Genomic DNA, 26,240 nt, shown 5'->3' with positions numbered 1-26,240 from the left:
GAGGTTCGTTACGGGATACCCTTTTATTTAGCACGCCCAAGTTTGGGGTGACTATCGAACCACAGTGAAACTATAAGATACAATATCAAAACTAACATTAAAAATACAAACATTGGCCCAAAAAAGAGAGAAGCATTTACACAAATCAATCATAACATATTACCGAATAAGATGTCCCCTTATAAATAATGCACTAAAGGGAGGAACATAAGAAATAACAATTTGGTAAAATGAAACACACTTAAAATCAGAGAGTAAAATCGACAATTACAACGACGTACAGGGGCTTACAGAGGCTTTCTGGGGTTTACGGCTTCTTTCTGGAAAATGTACTAACAATAAAAATAAAACAAGAAAACCACAATGAAAATACCAACACTAAAGTAATAACCTCTGGAGAAATACCCTTCAAAGACAATACGAAAGTATTGTCTTGATACTTAAACACAATATTAAGATACTCATATTAATAGATACTCATGAGATTACAATAAGCACAATTAAAAATACACCATATGGCAATAAAAATAACAGGCACAAGCATATTGCAAAAGCATATTAAATGCAAATCCCTACAATGTGATGATAACCAAATACTCAATGACGATACCTAAATTAACATGAGTATACAGAAAATGACTGTGTATATACAGTAGTAAAAAAGCTATATAAAACGGTCTATTTCAACCACATTTCTAAAAAAGAGGCTCTTGGAGCCGGCACATGTATTCCTAGAGAAGAAATAAGAAAATTCAAGGAAAGTGAACGAAAGAATATAAACAAAAGTAGGAAAATGAAAGAAAATGATAATATATTTACAACAGCAAAACATTAACCAGGTTTTGCTCTGGTCACATTAGTAGTTCAAGATACTGACAAGCAAGCATACTCCCAGGGATGGCTTGAGAAATATTTCTTGAATTGTTTCTAGTGAATTACAGGTAGGTAAAAGTGAAACCTATGACATAAGATGACATTCACCATGATGGTTTATGTGCATACTGATTTTCCTGGTGGTTAATGAAATAAATGCTTCACCAACTCTAGTTCTCTGTATTGATAAACTCAAGTTCACATTCAGACATAATGTTCAATGTTCAATGTTTACACTTTACAGAGTATTTATTATATAGTTGCCTTTTTATATAGCGCTTTATACTAGCGATTATAGTCTTACAGCGCTTTACAGACGTTATGTTACCCCTGGTCAATGATAACATGTCCCAGAGACAATCCCTCCAGTCGGCAGCAGTTATGTACTGCGCCCAATGACAAGTTACCTCACAGGTATCCATTTAACCCCTGGGTGGAGAGAAGCAAGTGAGATAAAGCATCTTGCCCAAGGACACAACGTAATGAACTAGGCAGGAATCGAACCAGCAATCCTTGGATCACGAGTCCGATGCCTTAGCCAATTGGCCACCACGCTCTCTATGATGATATAATTAGCTAGACTACTATAAGGCTTTGCTCCTGTTAGTGTTCTTCCATTTACTATACACACTTTCAACCTGAACAAAGAAGTTTGGCCACAGTCTCTTTCATGTGTGTCCCTTCATGTGTCTTTCAAGATTTAGCAAACTTTTGTTGTTTTTCTCTACAGTATGTATCCATGTCTCCTTATATACAATACTGAATGTATTCATGTCTGCTTAAATACCATATGTATGTATTCATGTCTCCTTAAATACTTGATGTATTCATGTCTCCTTTAATACTATATGTATTCATGTCTCCTTAAATACTACATGTATTCATGTCTCCTTAAATACTATATGTATTCATGTCTCCTTAAATACTTTATGTATTCATGTCTCCTTTAATACTTTATGTATTCATGTCTCCTTAAATACTATATGTATTCATGTCTCCTTTAATACTATATGTATTCATGTCTCCTTTAATACTATATGTATTCATGTCTCCTTTAATACTATGTGTATTCATGTCTCCTTAAATACTTGATGTATTCATGTCTCCTTAAATACTTGATGTATTCATGTCTCCTTAAATACTTGATGTATTCATGTCTCCTTATATTCTATATGTATTCATGTCTTCTTAAATACTTGATGTATTCATGTCTCCTTATATACTATATGTATTCATGTCTCCTTTAATACTTGATGTATTCATGTCTCCTTAAATACTTGATGTATTCATGTCTCCTTAAATACTATATGTATTCATGTCTCCTTAAATTCTTTATGTATTCATGTCTCCTTAAAAACTTGATGTATTCATGCCTCCCTAAATACTATATGTATTCATGTCTCCTTAAATACTATATGTATTCATGTCTCCTTTAATACTATATGTATTCATGTCTCCTTAAATACTTGATGTATTCATGTATCCTTTAATACTTGATGTATTCATGCCTCCCTAAATACTATATGTATTCATGTCTCCTTAAATACTATATGTATTCATGTCTCCTTTAATACTATATGTATTCATGTCTCCTTAAATACTTGATGTATTCATGTATCCTTTAATACTTGATGTATTCATGCCTCCCTAAATACTATATGTATTCATGTCTCCTAAAATACTTGATGAATTCATGTCTCCTTTAATACTTGATGTATTCATGTCTCCTTTAATACTTGATGTATTCATGTCTCCTTAAATACTTGATGTATTCATGTCTCCTTTAATACTTGATGTATTCATGTCTCCTTAAATACTTGATGAATTCATGTCTCCTTAAATACTTGATGTATTCATGTCTCCCTAAATACTACATATATTCATGTCTCCTTAAATACTTTTATGTATTCATGTCTCCTTAAATACTTGATGTATTCATGTCTCCTTTAATACTATATGTATTCATGTCTCCGTTAATACTATATGTATTCATGTCTCCTTTAATACTTGATGTATTCATGTCTCCTTTAATACTATATGTATTCATGTCTCCTTAAGTACTGTATGTATTCATGTCTCCTCAATGTCAAGAGGTAGCACACAGTTTCTTAAAGTAGCTATACACTGATAATGCGTCTCCCATGTGTATGTTCTTCCCGTGTGTCTACAAACTTTATCTTACCACATATACACTCTCTGCTATATAAGTTCTTTTGTGTTTTATCAGACTAGCTCTCCGAACGATGGAAGCTTTTCCATAATGGATATATTCCTATGTAATACTTCACCCCAGGAATGTGTGTGTGTGTGTGTGTGTGCCATCATTGATTCTATGGGAAAGAGCTGACCAAATGTTTATATCAAATATAAATAATACTGTTATTAAGAGAGTGACATGTACCAAATTTTTAGGAGCTACTACTCATGAGAATCTGAATTGGTCATTGCATTTTAATAATCTATGTAACAAAATAGCAATGTATGCAGGCACAATTAATAGATTTAAAGATGCACTTGATTCTAAAGTTCTTCTATTGTTATACAATGCACTGATCTTACCGGTAATTTCTTATGCTAATATTGTGTGGGGTTCGGGTACCAATTACACTATTAAAAATGTACATAAACTTCAAAAGAGGGCTGTATACATTATGTATAATGCTTGTTTTTTTTTATCATACACCATGGCCCTCTTTGAAAAACTCGATGTAGTAACCATTAATAATATACATACTATGCAATTAGTTGTATTCATGTATCGCCTTGTACAAAATCTTCTACCTGATACTATAAGTAACTGCAGACAGTATAATTTTGAAATTCATAACCATGATACACACTGTGTTGCTTTTATTCGTAATATTAAGCCAAGAACTGAGCTTAGATAAAATGTATCTATTTTACTGGTATTAATCTCTGGAATTCATTGCCAAATATTATTAAGGAAAGTTGTACAGTAAATAACTTTAAGAAGAATCTTAAACTCCACCTTACTAAAACATGATTATTCATATGTTGATGTATGTTATGATTCATCCAGTTGTAGTATAATGAATGAAATTATAAATCAAATACTGGACTGACCTTTAGTACTTGCAAATTTTCGTCCAATATCATTGAACTTCATCTGGCAACTGCAGAGGTGTAGATCCGATATTGATGGATTGTTCACGTGACAGTCGACGGGGAATAACAGCTATTGATTGATTCCATGCATGAGAAAGTTGAAAACGCAGCCCCCCCCCCTCTTTTATTTAGGGAAGGTTTCTCCACCTTCCCTAAGACGTTATCATTCTAGATCGCGAAGAGAGATGGTTTGAACGAGGAGTTAGGGAAGCCATTTGGGAACGCGTGGAGAAACCTTCCCTAAATAAAAGAGGGGGGCTGCGTTTTCAACTTTCTCATGCATGGAATCAATCAATAGCTGTTATTCCCCGTCGACTGTCACGTGAACAATCCATCAATATCGGATCTACACCTCTGCAGTTGCCAGATGAAGTTCAATGATATTGGACGAAAATTTGCAAGTACTAAAGGTCAGTCCAGTATTTGATTTATAATTTCATTCATGATTATTCATGTTTGTAAAACTTAGTCTACTCGTCTCTTTTAACCTTTATTTGTTGCTTATTCCCTCCCCTATACCTAATTAGGTTTTTTTCTAGCACGGTGGACAGACTTTGTATAAGTTTTCCTCAGAACTTTTTTTTTCTGGTCTCCGTTTATCTCATTGTACACTTGTTGTTTACTTTGTAATTCTTGGTCTGTATTTATAATTATTCTCCTGATATGTTTTACTTTGTATTTTGTTTGCACTTGATGATAAAAAATATAACATAAAAAAAAAGAAAAAAATTAAAATTAAAAACAGAAAATGAATAAAAGCAAGAAATAAAAGAAATAAAAGAAAAGGAAGTAATTTAATCAAAACTAAAAAGAAAAGAAAAAAAAGAAAGAAAATGATTGGAATGAAATGATAGAAAGTATCAGATCGAGGACAATTTTCGTCACGGTAGTCACACTGATAAGGCTTCTCTCCTGTGTGTGTTCTTTCATGTGTTCTCAATTGTACAGTTTGAGCAAACATTTTCTTACAGTAGTTACATTGATAAGGTTTCTCTTCTGTATGCGTTATTTTGTGTTTCATCAAAGGATTAGAGCGATGAAACACTTTGTCACAGATGTCACACTGATAAAGCTTCTCTCCTGTGTGTGTTCTTTCATGTGTTCTCAATTGTACAGTTTGAGCAAACTTTTTCTTACAGTAGCTACATTGATAAGGTTTCTCTCCTGTATGCGTTCTTTTGTGTGTCATCAAAGCATTAGAGCGAGGAAACATGTCGTCACGGTAGTCACACTGATAAGGTTTCTCTCCTGTATGTATTCTCTCATGTCTCCTCAAATCTCCAGATTCAGCAAACATTTCCTTACAATAGCTACATTGAAAAGGCCTTTCTCCTGTGTGCGTTCTTTCATGTCTCTTCAAATAATAAAAGTTAACAAATTTGTTTTCACAGTAGCCACACTGATAAGGCTTCTCTCGTGTGTGTCGTTTTTGGTGTGCTGTCAAACTGTTATAGTGATCAAACTTTTTCTCACAGTAGCTACATTGGTAAGGCTCTTCTCCTGTGTGAGTCCTTTCATGTCTCTTCAAAGTCTTAGATTTAGCAAATATTTCGTCACAGTGGTCACACTTATAAGCCATCTCTCCTGTATATGTTATTTTATGTCTCTTCAAAGAATTAGATCGCTTAAATCTTTTGTCACAGTATAGTTACACTGATTGGGTTTCTCTTCTGTGTGTTTTCATTCATGTGTTCTCAAAGTTTATAAGTACTAATTCTTTGTCTTGTTTATTCACAATTCCACACTGACTAAACAGCTTGTTGCAATCACAACTTTGGTCAGGATAATTTCCTCTTTGAAGTATACAAACATCTACTCGTTCTGGTTTTCCTTTTATTTCTTTAGATTCACCAGAGGGTATTGCTCCTTTTTTGGCCTCATTATCCAGACCGATCAACAGATGGCATGAGTAGCTATTAACTGGTTCCACAGATGATATTTCTTCCTTTCTTAATATTTTGTTGATGCCCTTGTTGATGCCCTTGTTGATGCCCTTGATCCCTGATATCCTGAAAATACAAGCAAATACCATACAAGGTGAAACAAAAGGAGACTGTCAGCAAATTAATTCCTATTATGTCAACAACAAAAAACAATAAAACGAATTAACAGGTATAGTGATTCCACATTAAAATGAGAATATTTCAATCAGATAACATTAAAGATTTCCATGCTTTCAACCTTGCTATATCTGTAAGTGACTAGGAAGCTTCTTGCACTCAACTTGATGTGAACTTTGACAAGGTTTTTTTTCTTACTTTGAACCTTGGTTATCTGAGGTGACCATTTGAATGCAACAACATCCACTCAGAATATTGTACATCCAAAAATGGATCAAATGAACAAATATGAAGTTGTTCTGAGCTGCTTTAAAATAAACTTTGATCTCTAATGACCTTTGAACTCCTCAAGCATTAAGTCTCAACTATCCAATTAATCTTTCTACTTTAAACTACTGTATTCGTGATAGTGAGGGGCATAACTGTTCTTTCAATTTTGATTTTGCTCTGTGGTTTATTTCTATCATTCATGATTGATTCATCTACAGTATACAGTATGTGATTTCAGCGATGTGTTGGTCAGATTCCGCATTTTTTTTTAGAAACAACGATACTCAGTGGCGTAGGAAGGTACTTTTGAGTGGGGGGGGGGGGCTGAAGACTGATGGTCGGCCTGGGGTAGGGGTCTAAGGGGAAGGGGTGTCCCCCTCTCCTTTGGAATTTTTCGGTATTTCCAGGTGGTCTCAGATGCAATTTGGTGCAATGTAGCACACTTCAACACCCACTCCATTTTGTAAATAGTTTTGCATTTGCATTTTCACCTGGCCTTAGATGAAATTTGGTGCTCCAAATGCCTTTTTTTCTCATTTGGAAATGAAAAAGGGGTTTTTTGACTTGCGAAGCGGAGGGGGGGGGGGCCGGAATGATACTTCCGCCCCTCCATATTTTGCACTGGGGGGTTGGCGCCCCCAGCCCCCCGGTTCCTACGCCCTTGACGATACTTGTAAACGTAGGGAGTCAGCCTGATTGCACATTAATGTAAAAAGTTCCGTACTTTGCACATGCATTTAAATGTAATGTGCAATTCTGCTAAATCCGTTGAATGATCAACGGAAAGCCTCAAAATACAATATTGTTGAATCCTTGTTACACTTTAAGCTGTTTTGTTTCAGGCATTGTAGATTAAAATTGGGATTGGAAACTGGTTAGTTTGACTTACAAACATGAGCAATTTCAATGTCAAATGTATCATTGCAACTTTGAAACTCTGTACAGGGGACTGATTGTACAAGCTAAATGCCACCATGATTTATTCTCGAAATTTGCTTTCTGTACAAACTGCTGTGGAAATAAGTCTTCAAACGATTAACTGAATCGGAATCGGCCCGATTATTGCATAATCGAAATAAAATCGGAATCGATAAAAGTTACGTGGAATACCAGTTTTGTCATACCGATTATTCAAAAACATATGGAAGGTGAAAATATCATTATTCAAAGACATATGGAAGGTGAAAATATCAACTGATGTATTAGGTTTGTTAATTATTTTACTACGAAACATTAAAATAAAGACACCCTCACAATGTAGTTTCATCAAATTAGGCTGACAGGGTCGACGATTTTGCTTCCCTCGTGGTTAGTGACTTTATATTTCTCTGCACATTAAGCATGGTAGCAATACCAATTTCGCGAATTAGCGAATGTGCTAGGCCTATGTTGACTAGCTGAGTATAGGTCAGAGTCGGAGGTAAGCGGGGGAGACGGGCCCTTCGCCCTCGCAAGTGCTAAAAAAGCCCTCTTAAAGCACAATTGCGAGGGCGATAAAAAATATATCTATAAGAAAATCGCCCTAGTTATATCAGGTATCTGTGTAAAATTAATTGTGACATGATTTTGCTTTAGCTAGGGTTTGCAGTAGCAGCGCGAATCGCGCAAACAGTTCTCGCAATCCCGCATCAAATTTGAAGCAGTGCAGAGGGTCGCGCACAATCCGACCGGGAACTTCCAGCTTGTACAGTCACTGTCAAATTACGGGCGCCACTAAGCAATTTCAGTAGGCCTACCAGCAAAAATAACCTAAAATCCCCACAAATCTCCGAACACATGATAGCCTAACTTCACACTTAGTCAACATGGAAATGTAGCCTAACCATCGCTTTGTTTACATATACTCTCCTTGCTGCTATCGTCGCGCGCATGGTAGCCGAACACCACACGTAATTAACAGGAAAATCTAGCCTTAGCATATCTTTATTCGCTGAAATTGTGACGCCTTTAGCTAGAACTAATGAACTAATGAAATACTGCAACCTTCGACCACATGTTAGCCTAACAACCACACTAAGTCAATAGGAAATTTAGCCTAACCATCGGTTTGCAAAACAAAATTGCGTAGCTTGTTTACAACTTTCAATTAGTTGGAAATCGGCAGTTGTTTGGAAGGTTTGTGCAATATCTTAAAGAGGGAATGTTGTATTGACGTACACAGTAGCTTTGGCGATGGATTGAAGGTTTTAACTTCGATTTCTTTGCAGCTGTAAAATGGTTTCGTATTTGGTGGTGAGTGATTTTATCCACACACTACAAAATACATGATATAAGGAAAGGGCTCCTTCAGCGGAAGTAAACCTGTGTTTTCTTGGGTTATTGGTTGTTCGTCATATATTCGGTGGCTTGACGTTAATTGCTAAACGATCCCAAACTTTTGCGATTAAACTTTCAATGAATTTGCTATACGGTCCCAGCATTATAGAAGAGGGTAATTGTGCTTACTTTAACCTGTTGAATGCTTACAACCACTTCCGTTAACAGCATATTGAACTTTGGAAAAGAGTCCCCATAAACTTTAAAAAAATCCCTCGAAAATACATTAAGGGGGGCGTTTTTAACTTTTCCTTTCCAAAATAGCCCCCTAAAGCCAAATGTTTAAGCATCAAATGCCCCGTAGTGCAGTATTTGATGCACTAATTTGTAATTCGATGTTTCTTTTTCTCAAAATTTGCAAAGGGCCATAATTCCATCACCTCCCTTTTACCGTCGACCCTCTTATCTCCATTTGTTTAACCTTTCGATGTTTGCCGCGATGCCCTCAAAAATTATTTAATTTCGGCAGAGTTGCTTATATGCCTCTATTCCATATATAGGCGTCGCATTAAGCCTAACTAGGTTGTTACATTGTAAACAGGTCTCGGCATACGGTCTAAAATTTTGCTCAAATCAATTATGCACAAGTGAATGCAAATTTTTCATGTGCAAAAACAATATTGGAGAAGTTTGTTGTTGTTATGATTTCTTTACATCAATCTGGTAACATTCTGCAGTAATTATAAACAAGTTACGGTGGTACAATTTGCTGTTCAGTTTGATTGGCCTAAACTTACATTTACTAATTGAACTTGAATGGAGGTAAATAGGTAACGAATAGGTATGTTTAACTTCAAGATCGTAACATTTCTATTTGTTCATAAACGGAATAATACTGAAAATAAGTACAAAATAATGTCGGAATGTAAGAAATATGTTATTAAAATTTACACTTTGGTAAAGCTTAAAGATAGATGGTTTGTCTGAGATAATTTTTGAGATGGATATTTTGAGTAACTAGTCTTCGCTCATTTCAAGCCATCAATAGGTGGCATACACGTCGAGGTGGTTAGGCCATTCGCTTAGCATGCACAGGTAGCATGTCATATTTTCGTATTTTGGAAATTTGTAAACTCCAGAGGTGATTTGGTACACTCAAAAGGATACATGCCTTAAATTACAATGAAAGCAAAAGGAAGCAGAGTAAAATCACAACAATTATTGTTTCTATCAGATACTTTATTGCCGATTTCGTATAAACGGGATAATTTCTCTTTTTAAAATAATTGGAATCGGAATCGGCCCGATTATGAAAAAAAATAATCGGTGATCGGTATTTTCTGTTAAAGCAGAATCGTTTGAACACTAGTGGAAATCAACTCTAGGCCTACATAGCCTAAACTACGTTGTAGACTAACACGGTATGCAAATTTGGGAAGATTTAAGTTACAATAGGGCCTAGAGCAACAAACTATACTTCTAACCTACGTAAGAAGCGAAAGTTTCTTCCTAAAATGTAAAATTTTTCGACATTGAGTAAACTTGCCAGTTCAAAGTGTTATATTTATAAGTTCTACTATGTAGTATGTATTAGACATACAGTACCACACTAGCCTAGTACTACAATTTACAAAGCAGCTTTATTTTCGCTGAACCATTACCAGTGTTCCGTGTAACTGTTCACAGGTGACTCAGGTTCCGCCTTTATGGAGGTCTCAAATATTTTGTATCCCGCGGATTAATGATCTGTCGATGATGTTTTGCTGCTGTTGTTTTGTGTTTGATCCGTTGTTTTTGTAAATATCTGTTTTACCCTTGGTAATATCGTTTTAGTGAAAATCACAGATATTAGTTATTATGTTGGAGTGAGTTTGCAGCATAGAAATTGAATAAATTTCTATGGTTTGCAGATAACGACTAGAAGTAGTATACTAGTAGTAAGTTGAGTCTCGTCTATCCAACATGCTCATGTGATTAACCTCTGCCACGTATAACGATCATGTGCAAGGTTTATTGCTTCCTCGACTAGAAAGATGAAGAATAAATCTACAACGGCTACGGCAAGCCATATGGGACAAACACCGCATAATATATCCTCGTATTAATACGAATTACACGCGTATTAATGATTCGAATGTATACGGATATATATATTTAATTAGCCAATCATACTAGGGCTTATATATATCCACGTCATATAGACACACAAGGGCGTAGGAACCGGGGGGGGGGGGGCTGGGGGGGGGGGGGCGCCAGCCCCCCAGTGAAAAATGTGGAGGGGCGGAAGTATCATTCCGCCCCCCCCCCCGGTTCGCAAGTCAGAAAACCCCTTTTTCATTTCTAAATGAGAAAAAAATCTCATTTGGAGCACCAAATTGCATCTAAGGCCAGGTGAAAATACAAAATTAAGTTTACAAAATGGAGTGGGTGTTGAAGTGTGCTATATTGCACCAAATTGCATCTGAGGCCACCTGGAAATGCAAAAAAATCCAAAGGGGAGGGGGACACCCCCTCCCCTTAAACCCCTCCCCCAGGCCGGCCTTCAGTCTTCAGCCCCCCACTCAAAAGTACCTTCCTACGCCACTGTAGACACATATTAATTCGAATATATAGGCCCATTAAATCCAACATATCCGCGCATGAATTCGAATTACATATGGAAATTAAAACCAATACATGCACGGATTAATTCGAATATACACGAGAACACTTTCGCTCTTGTAGTGTTCATATAACCGCGACAAATGCGAGAACTCTCTCAAATACTGTTCCTTGTCTGTTGGACGAGCCACGCTGTTGTCTATAGAACTAGTACGTGTTGGCCTGGGTGTACGTCAATAGAGACTAACTTTGCCATCTCTCATTTATTGTATACTGTCGAGGTTACAATGTGATACTCTCGATACTCTCGAAACTCGTTTGTGAAAGATATAAGACAAGTCAGTTATTGTCTGCTTTAATACGCGTATATATTAGAATGTATACGCTTATATACTCCTATTAATATGAGGATATATTATGCGGTGTTTGTCCCATATATATGGCTTGCCATAAACGTACTTGATCAACACAACAGAATGACTGGTCCATCAGACAAGGAACAGTATTTAAATATGATCCAGCAGGCCCGCCAAAACATTGATCGTGGAAGTACAGCAAATCCGTGAATATATTGGATTTAATCCCCATATGTAGCCTATGAATTAATGCGCGTCAGTCATTTGGCCTACAAATAACCGGCCAAACCAATCTCACATCAGTCAACTACCTGGACATCAACCTTAACCTTGAAACTGGCATATATATACCAACCATATAGGAAACCTAATGACCTATACCTGTGTACATAAACGCGAAACCCAACCACCTACTGTACCACATGCAGGCATATTCCAGTCACAAAGCAAAAAGGATATCTATACAATCATCCAACCGAGACGTATTCAACACTACTGCTCGCGTGTCGGACGAATCCCCTGAAATTGAGTGGATACACGGAATCCATACAGAACACTCAACCCAAAACAGAATAGCGAAGAACCAGCTCACAAAAAAAGAACACCATGCAGGCGTGAAACTCGAGAAACATATATATAATATATATATATATATAAAATTAAAACAATACAAAATTAAAACATCTTAAAACATGAGAAATGCATTTAAGAACAGTTAAAGCAAGGTAAGGCAGTAAAATATCCAGTAACCTCAACACTTAAGCATCAGGACCACTTCAGTTGTATAACAAGTTCCATGTTCTTGACAAGCAGCTGCAAATGTTCCCTTATACTTACAAAAAACATGTAGTGCCACAATGTCACCAAACTAAAATATTTCAAGAAGTACATTGCAAAAGAATGAGTCCATTTATACAGTTAAATATGTAGAAGACTTCCCATGAAGACTGGTCTGCATTCTCTTGGTTCTGTCTGCTTGAAGCTTATAATATTAATTTCCTCTATCTTTTATATGATGTAACAGTGTAACATATCCTGGAACTAGTTAGTTTTCTGTTACTGCTCTGCATTTATGTGAAGCAAATACTACATTACTGTGCCAATCCAACAACTATTCCCAGCAACTTCCTAACTCCATTGAAAGATGTGCTGTGTCCCAGAGGATATACATGAGATGTGTGAATCTACTTCGCGATATACAGGACATACTGTACTTTTGCTTTGCTTGGCATCGGCTTCTATGCAAGCTTTTAATTGATAAGCCCAACAAGGAGCTACTGTATACCACTATGTACAGCATGATGAAAAGCTTGGTTGATGATTGTATTCACCCCACTGTAAACTGTGTGATAATCTTGCCTGGCATTTCTAATTAGAGCATATCCTTTGCTGTATTAGCCTGTAGATCTATCCATCTGTTGGTACAAAAAGAAAAAGCTTTCTCTTAAAGATATGCTGATTTGGTCCCAATTATAGCACGCGCAATATAGCTTGGAATGTTTTGCGATTACCGATTAGACCTCACACTCTACAAATGAAGAAAACAATGAACTGCTTTACAAAACTAAATCTCCTGTAATTCAGCCAATATTTTAATCATCTCACAACCTTTCATATATACTATTTTCACTGTAAATTTCAATTCGTTTATCCATCCCATTTTGGGCCCATTAATTCTTGATTCATCTTGCCTTGTTTACAACATTACACATTTTATTTATGCAGCCATGCATTCAATTGGAGCTGAAACAGCTCCCTACCATAGCAAGTGCTTTTAAAAGTTGCAAGTCATTCAAGCTTTACCAATTGTAAAGATTTCAAAATTTAAATATACATGTACATTTTATGTGGACCTAGCCTAACAATTTGGTGTTGTCTTGCATTGACCTTTAAGATTAAAAACCAGAGAGTGGATATAGCTCTAGTGTAGTTAAATACTATGGACATAGAGGAAAAGATACCACCACATTAACCAGATCATGCAAAAGTTTTCATCCCTTCTGATTGTTTCTTTCTTCATTCCATAACTTTGGAATAAATTACCTCAGATGTTACTCGTATTTGAGATAATAGAGTCCTATGGTATCAAGTTTATGCGATGTCAAACCTACAGAATATTAACTTACTTTTTGGTTAATTCAGAAAATATCTTCCATTTTGCTGTCAATGATGCAGTAGGTCACCACATCAGTCTGTCCCAGACGGCATCTGTGCTCTAGCTATGATTGCTACCGTTCCAACATTGACTTTTTCACTGCATGGCAGCTACATCGTACAGTGTTATTCCCTTGGATAGTGGGCTGTTGTCATTCATCTTGAGATTGAGAATGTTGATCATCAAATTTGTCTGAGAAAACATTAACAGTGCCAATCAAATAAATATCAAATGGTCAGAGTGTAGATGTGCATTATTTCAATTTTTATTGTACACTTCTCTCCAATATATTTTGGGCCAGTACAGAGCTCAGATCTTTAACACTGAATATTGCACATTTAGTCAACTTGGTATTATTTATGGATCTAAATAGACTTAACAAAATGACTTACAGTAAGGGAAGGGATAGAAGGCTTTATCAAATTTTTGTGTTATATAGATTTTTGGAGGATGTTAACTTTTAATTAGGTGCACTCAGCTTTTGTAATAGTTACATTATGGAAATGTACTGACTCAATAACCTTTTGGATGCATGGCATTGTTATTTTGTACAAATTTTGGCTAGTTATAAATAAGACACTTGAAACACAATGCATCACTTGAGAGACTTAGATTAAAGGTATTCTGCATTGGCCCAAATTTGATGCTGGATTTTCTAGTATTATATCCTTTAACTGTTCTTATTGATACCCTCACTGGGATATTCAGACATCTTACAGTACAGTGGTGTTTAGAATGTCTGAGAATATTTTGGAGAGTAAAGACTTCCAAGAAATTTTTGAAAAGTTCTAGCAATTATAGCATCTCTTATTCAATACAGGCTACTTGTAAGTTACATTTGCATGGTGACTTCAGTCTCTAATAATCTAGGCATAGCTACTGTACAGTATAGTAAAGGCTTCATAATTGACTTACCCCCGTAATTGACGCACCTTAAATTATTACTAGCAACGATACAGCAGGCCACCTAAACTTTTTTGCAGTCAAACAGAATTACATATTTCATGAGTTTGAATCCATTTGAGGTATTTGCTGACCAAATTGTGGTATTTTTTAAGCTTTTAACACCCTCCCCCCAGTTTTGCACGTTTTTTGGCCATTTGGAAATCTTACACCCTTAAAATACCCAACATTACCTCAATATGATAACACTACTCTCTGGGACATGACCTGTCAGAGCTTAGAGCATAGCAAACAGCATCTAAAGTCAATGGATGTATACTAAGGCCTGCACTACAGTTAGCTTATCGACGAATGCGTCAATTTAGGGGTATGAAAGAACTTGACACGGCAGACATTTTGTGGTCAAATTCTGCTCAATTGTACGGTGTATAAGCACAGAACCTTAAATATTTTGAGATCAGAACATTTCTGAGGAACTACACATATGAAAAACACATACAGTTGAGTAATTTGGATTTTTCCTTGATAGATATCATTGATCAAATCCTTAAGTGCGTCAATTATAAGCCCACCATGCTACAGTATCTGGTCATGATTAGGGCAATGTACAGTAACATAATTGTCCAGCAAAATCTAAGGCCATATTATGATACATACATGCACAGTAGGCTAAGAAGTTAAGCTGACCTAGGCTACTTGAAATCTAATTTCTCTGGCAGTTGGTATTAATTTGTAGCCCAAACTACAGACCAGTTTACCCTTGACCCAATGCTAAGGTAGTGTTAGGACTTGGACTATGGCCCTAAGCTACAGCCGAACGTAGGCTAGGCCTTACAAGTTTTAGGCTAGAAGCTAGTCTAGACTATAGTATTGAAATATGGGTATGAACAAATAACGTGAAGCTGTATGCAACAACGTTATAATATCAACGTTATTAATATCACCAAACTTTATTGACTAATCTCATGGACCTTACCTGAAGTTGTTGGTGAGACGTTTTCGTGTTAACGGTACTTTTTTAAGAAAAAGTCAACAAGGAAAGAACCTGGGCACGAAAACCAAACTACCGAACGACTGACCCGATCTCAAGCTTACTCCCCTTGCACAGAGAGGGAACAGATAGTACACATCATCTTATATTAGCCGAAACTGTTATTGGGTTGCATGCAATGCAGCCTACGGGTATGCTTTAGCGTTAGCCCTGGCGTATACAGTGTACACAGTGTAGAGCGTATACACTGAATACAGGCTACTGCCGCTGTCAAGAAAACTACGGATGCCTGTACGTCAGGTCAACTTATATACCATCTGGGGGATATACTTTGAGAGCAAGGCTTAGGTTTACCGTAAGGGTTTGACCAATTGGATTTTTCCTTGCCAAATGACCCAAAAAGTAGGTAGCAACTTATAACGACTGATATGCAGTTCTAGTACCATAAGGTATACTGATGTAAAATTTCAAGTTGATCCAATCATTTCACCTCAGGTAAACCTAAGCACCAACTTGGAGAAGTAAACGTAAATACCAATCCAGTGCTATATATATATATATATATATATATATATATATATATATATATATGTATATATATATATATGTATATATATATATATATATATAAATATATATATATATATATATATATATATATATATATGTATATATATATATATATATATATATATATAGGAATAACGGATTGTATATATATATATATATGTTCGAATTAATACGTCATCCATTTGAAACACCGGTCATCTTGGTGTACCCCATCATGAGTGCCCCCCCCCACCTCCGCCGGAAAGTAGCTACTCTGGAAAATCAACCATTACCATGACAACTATATTATAATGGCAATGACACAGCTGTATATGGCCCAACTGGCAAGGGAACTATACAATATCTCATCCTCCCTGTGGAAGCGATGAAAACAATGACGACACTGATGCAAAAAAAGGAAAACCGACTGGGAAATTAAAAACAGGATTCATGAGCTCAAGATTATAGCCCAAAACTAGTAAAAATACTACCAGGTCTCGCACCACAATTAGTTGTTCCAATGACTTTACACACTAAACTAGTCACTTTCAAGACCTGCCAAAGCATAGATAGAAGTTTTCAACTGGTATATCCTACCCACCACATGATAACTGAGATATTGGCCTATCATGTCACTTGCAAACTTCCATATCATGACCGTTTAGATTTTGAGCTAGAAGAGGAGCAAGTTTAGCATACTGAACCCCCACCCTTCCATCTGCTCACTCGGAGTAATATCAACATCTAACCAAAGATTTTCTAAAATGGTTTATATCACCTTCGATCCTCCCTATTTTCACACCATCTGTACTTTAAATTATGCTCTTTCATGTAGAGGCAGAACAAACGATGACAGTAGCTGATAATATGCTTAAACAAGCTTTACTTTAGGTACTTTTACCTCTTTTTTCGGACGGTTAACCTTTTGAGCCGAGGAACACTACTCTAATTGTGGTGCGGTACCGATTATGAGGCGGACACTCTTACCGCTGCATGGGAAGGGGCAGGGGGTAGTCTAATAGCTCACTAGAGAAGTGCAACTTACAAAGGGTGGGGTAATTGTCATATTCATCCGGTTGCCTGTGGAATAATAAACTCAAATATGCCAAGCGTGTGGACTGACAGGCTACTACTAGTAAAATACTACCAGTAGTAATGCACCGGTATATGATTAAATGTCGTAGAACCGTAACCAATGTTTAACAGTGGTATAATGCTCTTCGTTCCACCTCGATATGAGGTCTTACCATAGAAATTGAACTTGGAAGAACGCTGACACCGTGTACCGCCGTGTGATTAAGCAGTGAAGCCTAGGAAAAGTGAGGGCGCTTTGCGTTGTACGGCAAAAAGCCAGATCATTTGTACGTCTTCATACATACATTGTGCATTCGACTTTGAAACTGAATTTGATTTTACCCCCTTTTTCGAAAGAGTAGGTGAACTTTGCACAGCAGAGACATACAAGGCGACCAGAGTGGTAAGTATACTATTTTCCCCCAATCTCATTTATTCACGATTATTACACATGTATATGGTACATCGATTATATTTAGAGTTCTGATAACAACATAGGTATGTCATCTGAATGATACAAAGGAATTATTTACATAATGCTAAAATTGATTCTCAATTTAGTATTTCTTCTTCTCCTCTTATACCGAAATATATGTATACACATCCAGAAAAACAAACCTTCACTGAATACAAAAATCACGCTTATACACGCGCAAAAACGTACATATACATACACATACAAATACCCACTCACACACATACAAACGTACAAATACAGAGACACACCTACGTACAAACACGTACGTACGATCAGAGACACCCACACACAAGTAAAACAAAGCACAGTGAGGACTAAAACAGCGAAAAAACATCAGAGATTGTCTATGCTACTACATAAATGTAACAGTAAGGTAGGTGATAAGCAGAGGTTAGGTCAAGAGTCGCAAAGTTCATTGATTGAATGAGAAAAACAAGCCCTTAATGCCACGTATTTTCTACTAAGTATACTATACTCCTGACTTGAGAACCAACTTTGAAAACTTTTAACTGTCTGCAAAGTGTCATTACCGGTATCTGAGAGGCACATGGCAACATTGTCCTTGTCTGTATTATTTTAGTGCTCCATTCAAATAGTTTAATAGTTGTCACACCTACTTTTGTGTAATACATTGCATATTCGAAATTGCATGCAGTTCTCAGTTTAATGTTGCAAAGTGGGTAGTAGCCTATTTTCCTAGTATTGAATTGTTATGGCCCCCAACCAATTGTCAGATTTTATTTTCAGGAAATAGGTCATGTATGCCCCGTAGAAAGCATTGCCCCTCGCTTAGCCATGGCCCTGCATTAACTACTTCTAGTATTGGTCGGGACGGTCGTTAGTTTTAAATGCATTGAAGTCTCGCCCAAACCGCGTGCCGCGCTCTGACAAAGTTAACTTTCCGTTGCTTGCAAGTGAAGTTTTCTTTTTGTCACTACAAAATGCAGACAGTAATGAAACTTGATACCTTGTTATCTTTTATCTAGACCTGAGATGTCCATCGCTGCTATGTACACTGTGTAGTGGGTATTGACCATACCTGGATGTATTGACTGTACACTAGTGTCTAATTACCGACGGTAGCAAGCTGTGTGTGTATTTTCTGGGATCGATGGTGGTGTCTAACACTTCTGTTACACCTCATTCGAAACTAGGTCAGATTACCAGCATGAGACGTGTCTTTGTGCGTGAGTCTTAATTCACAAGTTCACACCCATTAAATGTAAGACGTATGCATATCGAGTGTTTTCTAACTGTTATTTCGGCGGTGGGAGATGTTGGTCCATTGCAGACGCTGCTGTACTGGGTATTCTCGAAATTCTTTTTGTATCACTTCTAAATTTAGTAATTTCCATGTTTTTAATTATTTTATCTCAAAAGTTTGATGTTTTGTCTCAAAATTTTGATGCTTTAGTTAGGAATGTAATAATTTTACCATAAAATTTGAGCATTTATTTCCGAAAAAATTTCAACATTGCATCCCAAAATATTGACATTCTGCTCAAAGGTTTGACAATTATCTCAAAATGTCGATATTCCAAAAGATGATTGATCTCAAATTTTGATAATTTATCACAAAATGCGGACGTTTTACTTCGAAATTATGACGTTTTATCTCCAGCTTATGACATATTAGCTCAATATTTTGATGTTGTATCTTGCAAGTATGACGGATGTTTTACTTCAAACTTTGCAGGCTTCATTACATATTTCAAACTTTTACTTCAAAATTTTGATTCTTCATATCTCAAAATGTTGGTGTTCCATTTCGTCTGTAACGTTAGGTGAAACTTTTTAACACTTTTGGGGATCACGGTAGCGTCCATGACATTTGATGTAGTGGGAGTAGCCTCTTTTTGTATGGAAAGAAACCAGAATACAAAAATGCATTGTAGTTTCGATGATGTAACATGAGCAGTTTTCTTCATGAATCTGACGTAATGTTTAGTGAGGGTGTACATGTTTACTAGGGTTTCACGACTAGACCTCTGGTGACTCAAAATGACCTTTAGACCTCCACCAAAACAAAAGATTCTTTAAGTCAATGTGGTACTTCTACACACTAAATTGGAGGTCGGCCCAAGCTTCCCTTCTCGAGATAACGTGATTACAAGAATTTCACCCCTGGTGACACCAAATGACCTTTGACCTTCACCAAAAATAATAGACTTTTAGTACTCAATGTGGTACTTTTACACACTAAATATGAGGTCTGTCCATGCTTCCCATCTTGAGATATTGCATTTACAAGGTTTTCACAATTTGACCCCTGGTGACCCCAATGACCTATGACTTCAACCAAAAACAATTGGCTTCTTAAACAAAATGTAGTACTTCTACACACTCAATATGAGTTCCTCCCAAGGTTCCCTTCTTGATGTATCGTGCTTACAAGGTTTTCACAATTTGACCCCTTGTGACCCCAAACGACCTTTGAATTCCAACTAAAACAATAGGCTTCTTGTACTCAATGTGGTACTTCTACACACTATATATGAAATTGGTCTAACCTTCCCTTCTTGAGATATCGTGTTTACAAGTTGGGCGTCACAAACACACTCACACACACACAAATACACACATACAATTGATGCAGGTCATTTTCATGCATCTCAACAACATAGTCTCCCAGATACAGAGCACTGCCTCACAGCCCTTCACTAACATGAGAACAACTTAAAGAAATTGCATTATTGAAATTATGATTAGAGAGCTCTTTTCAATAGAGGTTACAATATACACCCATGTGAGCAAGAGATTGGGGCATGGATCAGTATCCAACCAGTTACGCGCCAACAGTCCCATTTGAGAATAATGACCTTTTGAAGATTCATAAAATGAAAACAGTTTAAAACTCTCTCAAAATCTCACTGACAAATTATTGAACAAGAAAAAGAAATCTCTCGTTTGAGCTGTAGCTGAGTAATCTATTGATACTATTGATGAATCTTTGGATATTAATAAAGGCTAAACATATATGTATAGAAATCAAATATATTGGTGGCAATCTAAGGGCAGAATGATAAAATAAAAGAAACAAACTGAGTTCATCTCAAAGTGTCTCCATGATAACAAACGGCCCAGCCGTGCTAGGAAGAATTACGGATACATGATCGTTGCCGTCCAGTTGTCACATGATTGCTGAACAGACCTGAAACTTGAGGATCAATATGCTGTAGGTTAACATGTATGGATACTATATACTATACATATATATATATATATATAAATATATATATATATATAAATATATATATATATATATATATATATATATATGTGGGTTGCACTAATAAATATCTTTTAACTTTGGGGAAAAAATCACCAGTGTTCAAGCTACGCCAGTCGGAGGGACAGGTTACCCCCATTTCCCGTTGTGTACCCGATGTGAATTTGCAGTTTGACTACCAGCACGGAACTTGGGTGAAAAATTTCCGGTAAAACACACACAAGTAGCAGTGATATGGACATAAAGAACTGCCGACTTATCGTATGTATTAACCGTATTTTGTCCGGGGAAAACAATGATAAAGGTATGTGTATTCCCCAAAGATGTACCACTTCAGAAGGCCAATTAAGGTTCTGAATTTCTGTTTGTTCAGCGCTCGCAGCTGGGAAATTGTTACCATATCTTTATATGTCCAAATTTGAAAACTACCAATTATCGATTCACACACCAACAATCGGTATGTTATTTTAAGCAGGCACTCGACTTGGCATAGCTAGAACCCTGGGTGTCACTCTCGATCACTTTGGGAGGTACTGAAACTAAACAGGCCAATGATTCACCAGAAAAGAGTTGTTTGACTGGCCCAAAGCTGGTGTTCTGTTAACAAAACCTACTCATCTCTCCCAAAGAATACATATTGGTCTTTCCTTGTTATTTCGCTACATTGTCTCGGTCAAGAAAAAGGTGTCTGGACAGGCCATTAAGTTAGACATGTGTGTCTGAAGGACTAACATAAAAAAATAAGCAAACCCTTAAACATATATGCCCTATACTTGTGCTTTTAAAAGTTGCTCCTTCAAACTTGTTTTCCTTAATATTATTTTCGCCTCTACAGACTGAAGACAGCTTTTTGTTTAAGTTATGACAGTCACAAATACTGGGATCACTTGATATGACAGGAATGATGGTTGAATTGAGCATTTGGCTTCCCATAGATGGGATCTCTCGTTTGCACAAACCTTCAGAAACAGAGCGATGTCAGATCTGACCGATATCAATATCTGTCGGAAATATCTAACGTCATATCACAAGCAAAATGTGTGGATAATTTACTACCAAATTAAAGTTCTGTAAATTTGCAATATTTATTTACACAATCAGCAGAATATTATGAATACGAATATGTCTCTCTATTTCTTTTGTTGTTTTTCCCTACGACTTTTTCTTTGGAAGTATAATAAACTAAGACGCCAAGGCGTTGTATGTTGGGTAAATGCAGAAATATTTTCTCAGGAAATTGTGACTTCTGTGCCTCTTGAATTGGAACGGATTACAGATTTTCGATAATATTATATATTTAAGCTAAAATTGATCAAAATTTGATAAGTCTTTATTATCATCTACGTTGATGAGGATAGACCGAGTGTTGCTTCTTGAGCCTTCAGACTTCTACATAGTGATAACATTTTATCACAGTAAGAATATCCTGTGGGTGCGGCGGTTTCATCTACTTTCCCAAAGTCACCGTACATGCATTGGAAAGCCTTTTCCTCTGTGTGGACCCTTTCGTGTTGTTTCCAACCAGAAATTCTAGAAAACGATTTGTCACAGTAACTACACTGAAACGGTTTCTCTCCGGTATGTGTCCGTTTGTGTTCCTTCAGATTTCTGGACTCGGAGAAGCCTTTGCTACAGTAGCCACATATATAAGGCTTCTCTCCCGTGTGCGTCCTTTCGTGCGATCTCAGATTTCCGGATTGCGAGAACGTCTTTTCGCAGTAGCTACACTGGTAAGGCTTCTCTCCTGTATGTGTTCTCTCGTGTGCTTTCAAGTTTCCCGAATGAGAGAACAATTTGGAACAGTACTGGCACTGATGTGGCTTCTCTCCCGTGTGCAATCTCTCGTGTAACTTCAGATTACCGGAATGAGCGAACAACTTGTCGCAGTAGCCGCACTTATGAGTCTTTTCGCCGGTGTGTGTCTTCTCGTGTATTTTCAAGTTGTCGGTCCTAGAGAACATTTTGTCGCAATAGCTACATTGGCGACATTTGTCTCTCTTGCGTTTCCTCTTACGGGCACGGTGACTTACGGTGTCTTTAACCTCCTCTCTTTTCCCTCCTCCTCCTCCTCTCCCTCTTCTTCCTCCTGATCCTTCTCCTCCACCTCCAGATGAGTTTGCATCCTCAGACAAGACATCTTCATCGCTTGCTTCATCCTCCAAACTGATCGATAGTTGGCAGACGAACTTCGGAGCACCGTCATCACTCTGTCCTTCTTCTACATCGATGTCCTCCTGTTGTCCTCCAAATGAAGAGACAAATTGCACTGATGGCTGTCCTTCAGCTTCTGGAAATTGGCAAAGAAGAGGAGACACAGAGTCTAGGAAATAACTATGTGTTTGATAAGTTTTGTTCATTAAATACATAGTCTAGGAAATAACTTAGTTTTAAATAAGTTTTGTTCATTAATACCTAGAGTCTAGGAAATAACTATGTGTTTAATAAGTTTTGTTCATTAAATACATAGAGTCTAGGAAATAACTATGTGTTTAATAAGTTTTGTTCATTAATACATAGAGTCTAGGAAATAACTTAGTGTTTAATAAGTTTTGTTCTTTAATAAATAGAGTCTAGGAAATAACTATGTGAATGATAAGTTTTGTTCATTAATACATAGTCTAGGAAATAACTATGTGTTTGATAATTTTTTTTCATAAATACATAGTCTTGGAAATAACTTGGTGTTGATAAGTTTTGTTCATTAATACATAGAGTCTAGGCTATAACTACAGTATGTGTTTGATAAGTTTTGTTCATTAATACATAGAGTCTGGGAAATAACTTGGTGTTTAATAAGTTTTGTTCATTAATACATAGTCTAGGAAATAACTTTGTGTTTAATAAGTTTTTCTCATTAATACATAGAGTCTAGGAAATAACTTTGTGTTTAATAAGTTTTGTTCATTAAATACATAGAGTCTAGGAAATAACTCAGGGTTTAATAAGTTTTTCTCATTAATACAAAGGGTCTAGGAAATAACTTAGTGTTTGATAAGTTTTGTTCATTAATACATAGTGTAGGAAATAACTTAGTGTTTAAGTTTTGTTCTTTACTTTTGAATAGCTGTGATTATTTTGTTTCTTATAAATGGCTGTGGTTCCTGTGCAAAAACAAACTGCTGTACATCTTTTCACTTGCGTATTACGTTGTCCAGTTTGTGGATGATGGTAGCACGTTCATGACGATGTATTTTGTGTTTGCCGCCCAACAATTCCCAGGGATCAGGAGAATGAAATATTCCACAAAAAAAGAAACTGGCGTCCCTTCAAATCTGATCATTCGATCATTTGCTAGGGCATCCGTCCATGTAATGATTCTTTCATTTTGTACACCAAACACGGGATGTTTTGGTTTGACGTATTTTCAATCATTCCATCTTTGAATGTTAGAGGGAGGTGCCATGGTCTTGTTTTTAATTGTGATACTGTACTTCCCACACAGAATAATATTATTCTTTATCTTTTAATGTCACACAGCTATAACTAATGGTGGTTGGGTTTGTTGCTACTTTACAACCATAACTATTGCTATGGACTTGTTTTTAATTGTGATACAGTACTTCCCACACAGAATTATATTATTCTTTATCATTTAATATCACAGAGCTGTAACTAATGGTGGTTGGGTTTGTTGCTTCTATTCTATCATACCTGTTGCTATGGACTTGTTTTTAATATCACTACTTCTCACACAGAAAATTATTATTCTTTATCATTTAATATCACATAGCTGTAACTCATGGTGGTTAGGTTTGTTGCTTCTATCCTATCATACCTGTTGCCATGGAGTCATTTTCTTCCAACAAAGCATCTTCCATTTCTTCACTTCTACCAGTAATTTGAACAACTGTAATCATAAATAGAGAGAAAATGTTTTACATTATATTATATCTAGTTGTGGTGATTACAAGTATGTTAAGTATGTATGAATATGCATGTTAATTTGAATAACAATTTGTCATCTTGTTGCATTCACATTAGCATATTGAGTTATAATTCAGAATACAAGTGGACACCAGGTAAAGCAGATGTACATGTTCTCCTTACCAAGTATTGAGTTCCAAGTGTATAATTAAGCCCAGTTAAGCACATTAAACAACCAACAAAAATGCTCATTTATTCAATTGCAGACAACAGAACTGTCATCTGTTTTTAACTTCAATGTTTACTTTGTCTTTGAAACTCAGTCTTCATTGTTTGAAAATCAGCCAACCTGAAAACATTCCCACACATATATATATGTGTTTGTATGTATATACATACTGTAGATTCAGATACAAAGATTCAGATGTTCACTTCCTGTTGCAAAAGTGCTCAATACATAGAAGTAGAGCAAGTACAATTTGTAGTCTACATGTACGGTAACGTACAGCATGTTGTTACTAGAGTTTCAGGCCTGCAGTGTGCAGCGATCATCAGACAACTCGACGTTAACATTCGTGTATGTGACCTTAACATGTTATTTTTTCTTAGCACGGTTGGGCGGTTTGTTGACATGGCGACACTTTGAGATAAGCTCTGTCTTTGCACTCGACCAATTCACGCTTGTGTGTGTTCGATTCCTTTTACTATTACCCAGCTTATATTGTGGCTAATTCCCTCTTTTCAGGTTCCATACGTACTTGTACTACTTTGACAGTTCTGTTTCTTTTTGGCACTTTTCATGCCTGAGAGAATTAGTGTGGTTATTGAATGGCAGCGAACAAACACAAACATGAGTCGGGCCAGTGCAACCACTGCATAGAAGAAAAGCTGGCAATCTTATGTACCAAGGCCAGTATAAACAAAAAACACAGAGTTCATCTCAAAGTGTTGCCACTGTGTATTTGAATTAAGCCTTACCTACCCAACATTAACACTACAAAGTCTACTGTACAAAATGTACAAGGCCAGGTATTGAGTACAAGTCCTAGGTGGTAGGTAAGCCTACTTTGATACATGGGCCTCACTTAGGCTAGTCCTTAGCCAGCTATTATTAAGTACTACTATTAGTATTAGTACAAGTAGTATTAATGCTGCCAATATTCTCGTGTAACTGTTACCAATTTCCACAGTCCCCAGATGCCAGCTCCTGGAAAGTGGAAACAAACAAGTTATTCTCGCTCCTCGGGTCAATAAGAAAAACAACCAGGACCAGCCTAGTGTTGTTGTTTTTTTCGTGCTCTCTTTACCGTTGTTAATATTTTGTCTTCAACTTAGTAGTCGAGTATAACCAAAGATTATCTTTGGTATAACTTAGAAATATGAAAAGCCTTACGTCAGACCCAAGATCACTCGTACTTCTGGTTACGTAGGGGAACCCACCAAAAGGTCAAATTC

General features: G+C 36.5%; 2 protein-coding genes and 1 long non-coding RNA gene across 5 annotated transcripts; all 3 read right to left on the bottom strand.

Annotated features, from left to right (window-relative positions):
• Positions 1 to 10,756, bottom strand: LOC139984330 (uncharacterized). The gene is made up of 2 exons (XM_071998210.1): positions 10,247 to 10,756; positions 1 to 6,008 (listed from the first exon to the last, which is right to left on the bottom strand). Exon 2 carries the CDS (start codon positions 5,576 to 5,578, stop codon positions 4,619 to 4,621), a length of 960 nt encoding a protein of 319 aa, XP_071854311.1. The 5' UTR covers positions 5,579 to 6,008; positions 10,247 to 10,756; the 3' UTR covers positions 1 to 4,618.
• A 1,407-nt stretch (positions 10,757 to 12,163) lies between these two features.
• LOC139984339 (uncharacterized) lies at positions 12,164 to 15,895 on the bottom strand. 2 transcript variants are annotated; one of them, XR_011799041.1, is made up of 3 exons: positions 15,577 to 15,895; positions 13,669 to 13,889; positions 12,164 to 12,957 (listed from the first exon to the last, which is right to left on the bottom strand). It is a non-coding gene; the product is annotated as an uncharacterized lncRNA (long non-coding RNA). The 2 variants fall into 2 exon arrangements; XR_011799040.1 differs by lacking the exon at positions 15,577 to 15,895 and having other exon boundaries at positions 13,669 to 14,038.
• Positions 15,896 to 20,608: 4,713 nt separating this feature from the next.
• On the bottom strand, positions 20,609 to 26,240 carry LOC139984328 (uncharacterized). Of its 2 annotated transcripts, none has more exons than XM_071998207.1 (3): positions 26,179 to 26,240; positions 24,697 to 24,768; positions 20,609 to 23,208 (listed from the first exon to the last, which is right to left on the bottom strand). In XM_071998207.1, the coding sequence occupies exons 2-3, from the start codon at positions 24,737 to 24,739 to the stop codon at positions 22,262 to 22,264; spliced, it is 990 nt and encodes a 329-aa protein (XP_071854308.1). In that variant the 5' UTR covers positions 24,740 to 24,768; positions 26,179 to 26,240; the 3' UTR covers positions 20,609 to 22,261. The 2 variants fall into 2 exon arrangements, with proteins under 2 accessions (XP_071854308.1, XP_071854307.1); XM_071998206.1 differs by having other exon boundaries at positions 20,611 to 23,208; positions 25,964 to 26,218.

Source organism: Apostichopus japonicus, chromosome 17 (assembly GCF_037975245.1).
Source record: "Apostichopus japonicus isolate 1M-3 chromosome 17, ASM3797524v1, whole genome shotgun sequence".
Taxonomy (NCBI): Eukaryota; Metazoa; Echinodermata; class Holothuroidea; order Aspidochirotida; family Stichopodidae; genus Apostichopus; species Apostichopus japonicus.
Note: the sequence above shows the minus strand (reverse complement) of the source record. Positions and strands in the feature narration are given on the sequence as shown.

Excerpts from the sequence above, each read along its gene's own strand:
- LOC139984330 (XM_071998210.1), bottom strand. The coding sequence starts at position 5,578 with ATGGCTTATAAGTGTGACCACTGTGACGAAATATTTGCTAAATCTAAG.
- LOC139984328 (XM_071998207.1), bottom strand. The coding sequence starts at position 24,739 with ATGGAAGATGCTTTGTTGGAAGAAAATGACTCCATGGCAACAG. Across the intron at positions 23,209-24,696 it reads AAATGACTCCATGGCAACAG|AAGCTGAAGGACAGCCATCA; the intron begins GTATGATAGGAT and ends GCCAATTTCCAG.